The sequence below is a fragment of the Callithrix jacchus genome, chromosome 3 (genome assembly GCF_049354715.1).
Source record: "Callithrix jacchus isolate 240 chromosome 3, calJac240_pri, whole genome shotgun sequence".
NCBI lineage: Eukaryota > Metazoa > Chordata > Mammalia > Primates > Cebidae > Callithrix > Callithrix jacchus.
This window is the reverse complement of record NC_133504.1, coordinates 143,783,022-143,789,213: the sequence shown is the minus strand read 5'-3', so window position 1 is coordinate 143,789,213 and position 6,192 is coordinate 143,783,022. Positions and strand designations below refer to the sequence as shown.

Genomic DNA, 6,192 nt, shown 5'->3' with positions numbered 1-6,192 from the left:
AAGACACGGTGTATATCGGAAATGCTCTTTTTCTTTCTGACTCAAATGGCTGTTTATTTTGTTCTAGTGATCGCCCTAGTAGTCAGCCTTTTATTATGTTTATTGTAAGATTGTGTTTCTTTCTAATCATGTGGCCCATCCTAGAAGACTTGCTACCTTGAGATTACCTTTCTATTTCTCCTTGCAAACACCTAAACCTCTGTAGACAAGAGGTTCATCTCAGAGTCTGAACTGGCTGAGGATCATAAATTTTGTCAAATACCTGGTCAATTAAGTTTAGGTTGGAAGAGGGGGTCAAATGAGATGCCTGACGTGTGGATAAGGACATTGGTTTATTTTATTGCGCATTTTAGCCTTTAATGTGAGTGGGTACACAAAGCCACAGAGTTTGTTGTCATACTCCAGCATTAAAGTCTCTGAGACTAGGTTGAAAGGGGAAAAGGACTTGGATGGGGGATGGGGTGGTTAACTTGCGTCTCTGGTGACATCTTGCCGTCAGTTGCAGCTACAGAATGTTGCTTTCAGGAGGAATTTGGCCTGCCGTTGAAGTGTTTCTCGGATGAGACTGTAAGGGACGGGAGCTTGGGATTTTAGGAGTGCAGGGCTCACATCTTCGTTGGCATCAAGCCACTTTCTAAACTCTTGAGGCGACTTATGACCACGGCCGAAGTGCGGGGCCCCTTCGTCGCAGCTGGGGTGACTGTTTTCTTTCCATTTCACAGCTGTTGGAGGAGGTGTGAGTGAGTGAGACGCTGGAAAGCTTGTTCTATAATTACTTCTTGATCCACTTCTGGGCATGCTGTGCATGCGCCGGACCGTGTGTGTTCGCGTTAGCTTGTGCCCTCGACAAGAGCCAGAGAAAACGTGAGCCTAGGACAAAACGTGGATGGTATTTTTGCTTCAAATGTCACATTTTAGGGAGTCTAAAGATCTTAGGCTGGGGTCTTTGTGGATGATTGCAACTGTAGCCGAATCTATGAGCCGGGATGTGCCCAATCGCTCCAAATTAGAGCATGGGGCACTAAGCCGGGCAGCAAAGGCCGCTCCCGGCCCGCCCCGAGCAGGCGCCCCACGTGGGAGCTGCAGGGAGTGCGCGCGTGGGCAGAGAGGCGCCGGCGGAGGTAGGGGTTCGGAACGGCCCCGCAGCCACAGCATTTGACCCGCGCTTGCGCGGCGGGACCTACCAGGAGCCCGCCATGGGCTGCACCGCCCCGGCCCACCCGCGGGTCCCCTCACCCGCCGCCCCATCTCCCAGAGCCTCACAGGGCTACGCACTGGCCCCGGGCGCCCCCGGGGGCGTCGCGCGCGCGGAGCGGCGCCGGGGGCGGGGCCTCGTGCAGGGCTTCCCGGGATTGGCCGCGGGGAGAGGAGGCGGGGCCGGCCAGGGAGAAAACAGCTCGTGCGCCACCCCGGTGCAGTCCGTCCGGAGTCTGAGCCCTGCGGAGCCCCAGTACCCGACCCCGCCCCTCCCGTACCTGCGCCTATTTATTGTTGTTGTTATTATTATTATTTTTTTACCTGGGGGGGGCCTCGCAGTCGGGTCCTCCCTGCAGCTCCCGCGCAGCGCGAGCCGCCTTCCGCCTTGCAGTCCCTTCCCGCGCTGTGCCCTACGGCCGAGGCGATGCGCCTCATTCAGAACATGTGCACCATCGCCGAGTACCCCGCGCCGGGCAGCGCCGCCGCCGCCGACTGCTGCTTGGGCGCCGCCGGCCGCCGCCTCGTCAAGATCGCCGTGGTGGGCGCCAGCGGCGTGGGCAAGACCGGTGAGTCCTAGCGCTTAGCCCCGGGGCGGGTCGAGGGCAACCCCCGACGGGAGTTGCGGCTGAGCGAGGCGTGGGGAGCGGTGGGAGCTGCAGCCCGACCGCTCGCAGCCTCTCGCCGGGAGCCACTGCCCCTCGGGAGGGGGCTTAGCCGTGGTCGACCCTCCCGCCTGCTTCCACGGAGGAGGGAAACCGGGATCCAGAATGGTCAGGCGGCTTTCCCGGCAGCACCGGCACCGCCGTGATCAGAACTTTGGGGTGTTTGAGCCTCTGGTAGTGCCTGGCACAGAAAGAAGAGTTAGTGAACCTGGCCCCTCTGGGAGGTCTCGAAGGTTAGGAAGACTTGGATCTACGGGAAGGTTTAGGTGTGGCTGAGCGGGGCTCAGAGGAAGGGGTGGGCCCAGTGACCCTTCCAGCTGCACAGAGCCGTAATTCACAAAGCCTTCTAGCCCCCTTCTTTTTGTCTGGAAGAAGGATCAAGGAGCTACAGTGTAGGAATTTCACTTGGTGGCCATCTATGGCTTTCTTTGGGAGAGCTGTTTTCCAGGTTGGGGGTGGGGTGGAGAACAATCTAACTTCCAGTTTAACACTTTTCCTTTCCTTTCCTGACCTGCAGCACTGGTGGTCCGGTTCCTCACCAAACGATTCATCGGTGACTATGAGAGAAATGCAGGTGAGGCGATGCATTTGAGAAAAATTCTGTCCCATTGCAGGAGGGCTGCGGTTCCCATTTTCCAGGCAGGTTCTTTCAGTGACAGTCCTGAGCTTGAGGATCCTGCCACTTACAACTTTCCCCAGTCCTCCAGCCCCCAACCCCCATAACTGCCATCTGGCCTCATTCCATTCCAAGCCCATTCATCATTTTATCAAGTGCCTGAAAGTATTCCCCTTGGTATGTTTTAACTATAGGGACCCCGGTTGGAAGCACCCTTTGTAGTCAAGAACCTCTCCCTTCAAAACACTCCTGCAAAAGTCATAAAAAAAGATGGCCAGCTCCTCCCCCCACCCTCTCCCTCTCTGCTGGCTGCCTTTCAGAGATGACCTTTTAAAGCAAAGGCCGAAGGAGAGCAGTTGTAAACCTAAAGTTCTCCTTTCTTAACAAAGACAAGTAACTGGATGGCAGAATTTTAGGAGAATTCCTGAATAAATGAGAGGACACAGTTTTCAATCCCTGTGATTAAGAATAGCCACTGAGGAGGCTTAAAAGCTTTCTACCCCTATACTCTGTTAGCAAATTGCTTAAATCTATAGACCATATGAGTATCTATGGGGGATTATGTGAAACGAGCTGTATAAGCCATCCCAAGATAAGACATGGCAGCCTTCTGCTTCGATGTAGAGCTGATTATCATCATGTCACATTTTTATTCCGACTGATAACGTTGGCTGAGTGTTTACTAACAGTATTTGTCTAGCAAGTCATTATATCGAACGGTCAAAATATAAAGTTATAGTCAAAGAATGATCAAGTACTCAAGAAAACAGAAACCTCACATAGGCAGAGCAAGATAATTTGCATCAAGGGAGTACTCTAAAAAATGGAAACTTTGTTTAAAATTAGATAAATAAGTTTTCAAAACCTTGCAAACTCTGCCCTGGTTTTAGTAAATCTAACATAGGGTTGAACTTGCTGTTGTTTAAAAAAAAAAATATGAAGCCCACTAAATAGAAATAAACTATAGCTTCCAAGTGTACATTTTTGTGTTGTGCATTTTTTTTCTAACTTAAAAAACTCACAATGTTTTAAAAGTTTTACAAGAAGGAAGCACATAGTCTTTTGTCTTTGCCTTCATAGGTAATCTCTATACCAGACAAGTTCAAATAGAGGGTGAAACCCTGGCTATTCAGGTTCAAGACACTCCAGGTATTCAGGTGAGAAGCTCTGAGACTCTGGGTGAAAGGGGGGCCTACCCGGCTGTGGAATCATTCACTTTTTCTCAAAGTCCCTCACCCTGCAGGAGCAGAGAAACTTGGGCATCACATCTAGACTTTTACACGTTGTTTGACAACTCAATTGTATCTGGCTGTTGGTCAATCTTAGCATGGTTTAGTTTGGGAGATTTGGCTAAGGGGCAGAAATCTTCCTTTAGAAGGATTCAACACAGCCAGAAAGCCCAAACCAGATGCAGTTGGAATTGGCGTTTTCCTTGCTGTGGTTAAAAAGTTCAATTTTAATAGATGTGTCTTTGGCATGAAAAACCAAGCTCCTGGGTATAGTCTGCAAATACTTGGAATCTCTTTTATACTGTGGAAAGTTGCTCTATAGACAAAAGCTCCATGTTAGGGTTTTTTCCCCGCCTCCTGAACTGGGCAGTTATCCAGGTTTAAATGCTTCCAGCTCCTATCTTTACTTCCCCAGACTTACTGTCTAGCCAGTTAATTTCCCATTTTGTGAAACTACAAAGTCTCTCTGCATGGAGTTCTCTGCAGGTCAATTTTCCACTTGAGTGTGGCGAGCTGCACTGTTATTTATTCCAACTCTGTGCAGCTGGATCAACATATTGTCAAGAAAGCCAAAGTGTGTGGGATAGAACTTGTTTATGGCCCGCAACCTGGCATTACCATGAAGGGCTCTTTTGAATTTGATATCCACCTAAGCCCAGGCTCTTTGCAGCACTGGCCAGCATTCACCTTGCCATCACCCCTCTCTTTCAGGTCCATGAGAACAGCCTGAGCTGCAGCGAACAGCTGAATAGGTGCATTCGTTGGGCAGATGCTGTGGTGATCGTTTTCTCCATCACTGACTACAAGAGCTATGAACTCATCAGCCAGCTCCACCAGCACGTGCAGCAGCTACACCTGGGTACCCGGCTACCTGTGGTGGTCGTGGCCAACAAAGCTGACCTGTTGCACATCAAACAGGTTGACCCTCAACTTGGACTGCAGCTGGCCGGCATGCTAGGCTGCTCATTCTATGAAGTGTCCGTCAGTGAAAATTATAATGATGTCTACAGCGCCTTCCATGTCCTCTGCAAAGAGGTCAGTCACAAACAGCAGCCTAGCAGCACACCAGAGAAGCGAAGAACCTCCCTCATTCCCAGGCCCAAGTCACCCAACATGCAGGACCTGAAGAGGAGGTTTAAGCAAGCTCTCTCTGCCAAAGTGAGGACTGTCACCTCCGTCTGAAGCAGGAGAGCACTCAGGGGGGTTTGGTCTTCCCAGGAAGAGGCCCTGAGGTTCTCCCAGTGCAGCAACATTGAATATTGGCGGTGATTCCTGGTTCCAGAAAGGGCTGGAGCAGGGGACCAAGAGGGCCTATAGAACTGCTACAGAAAATGAAGTGTTGTTCTGAGCAGGGGGGCAGGATTGATGAGGCTTGAGGGAACCCACCAAGCCACTCTCTGAATATGTGAAATGTATCTGTGTCTTTTCCTTTGGAGTGGGGAGGAGGCATAATTACTTTGGTTTCTGCTTTCAACTACCTTGTAAATGGTGGTCCGTTGCAGTTTCACCAAATGTATTAATGTGATTTACGGTGGAAATGAAAGAAACAGATGAAGCATTGATAGGGTTTCTCACCCCCCCCCGGCTTTTTTCCCCTTTTTTCTCTTTCTTTTCCTTTTTTCTCCCCCAAGAGCAAGAATTACCTTTCTCTTACCAGTATGATTTGTAGCTCTGGAACACTATTCTTACAGAATGCCTTTCTAACCTGAAGGATACCCAGATTTCTTTCTTTAGTAACAAGATGGAAAATCTGCCCCTCAGAAAAGGGTCAAGTTTATGGGCCAGAATATTCTGTGTACCAGACATCAGTAAGCAGGCATGGGTTGCAGGAGAGATGGTTCCCTCTCACAGGATGAGCATGCTCACTTGGGTGTGTGTCGAGTGGCTGTGAACGTCATACTCTTCAGGCTTTGTATAGCGTTTTTTGTTTTTAACTGTTCCATCAGGAAAAAAATGTGTTCATTGACTTTGGTGTGACTTGTGTAAATGGTTCATGGCAATGACGTTGGGTTGCTTCCTGGGCCTGGCTGAGTCGTACTGAAGGGTGGCTGAAATACAAAAACACTCTCTTACAGCAAGTGAACACATGCAGCGGCTACCTGCCAGATCCCCTCTACAGATGCACTTTAAAAAGCCACTCATGCTTTGGCTTAAACTGTAATTAATTTATTTTATGTACAATAAATCTCATTTTCAAAAGAGCAGACGTCTGATCTTGATCTCTATTGAAATGTTAGCCTTCTGCCCTTTAGACAAAGTATGGCCTGGTATCCTGTGATTACTGGGCACGTTGAATCTGGCATTGTGCCTTCCAGGGGTTATCTCTCAAGGCTCACAACAATCCAAGGAGGTGCATTCTAGTATTATCCCCATTATATAGATGAGGAAACAGGCTTGTAGAACAAGATCAGTAATTTATCAAAGGCCACAGCCTGTGAGCCTTGTAATTTGCTGCTTTATATTCCAGAGTAGCTTATTTCCTCTTTAC

General features: G+C 49.5%; 1 protein-coding gene across 1 annotated transcript; it reads left to right on the top strand.

Moving 5' to 3' along the window:
- Positions 1-1,416: 1,416 nt before the first annotated feature.
- RASL11B (RAS like family 11 member B) lies at positions 1,417-5,903 on the top strand. The gene is made up of 4 exons (XM_002745848.6): positions 1,417-1,763; positions 2,377-2,433; positions 3,556-3,632; positions 4,416-5,903. Exons 1-4 carry the CDS (start codon positions 1,622-1,624, stop codon positions 4,884-4,886), a joined length of 747 nt encoding a protein of 248 aa, XP_002745894.1. The 5' UTR covers positions 1,417-1,621; the 3' UTR covers positions 4,887-5,903.
- Positions 5,904-6,192: the final 289 nt, after the last annotated feature.

Bases quoted from the DNA above. Each gene is read 5' to 3' on its own strand.
- RASL11B (XM_002745848.6), top strand. From the start codon at position 1,622: ATGCGCCTCATTCAGAACATGTGCACCATCGCCGAGTACCCCGCGCCG. The intron at 2,434-3,555 runs GTGAGGCGATGC...TTGCCTTCATAG, and splicing joins TGACTATGAGAGAAATGCAG to GTAATCTCTATACCAGACAA. The intron at 3,633-4,415 runs GTGAGAAGCTCT...CCTCTCTTTCAG, and splicing joins AAGACACTCCAGGTATTCAG to GTCCATGAGAACAGCCTGAG.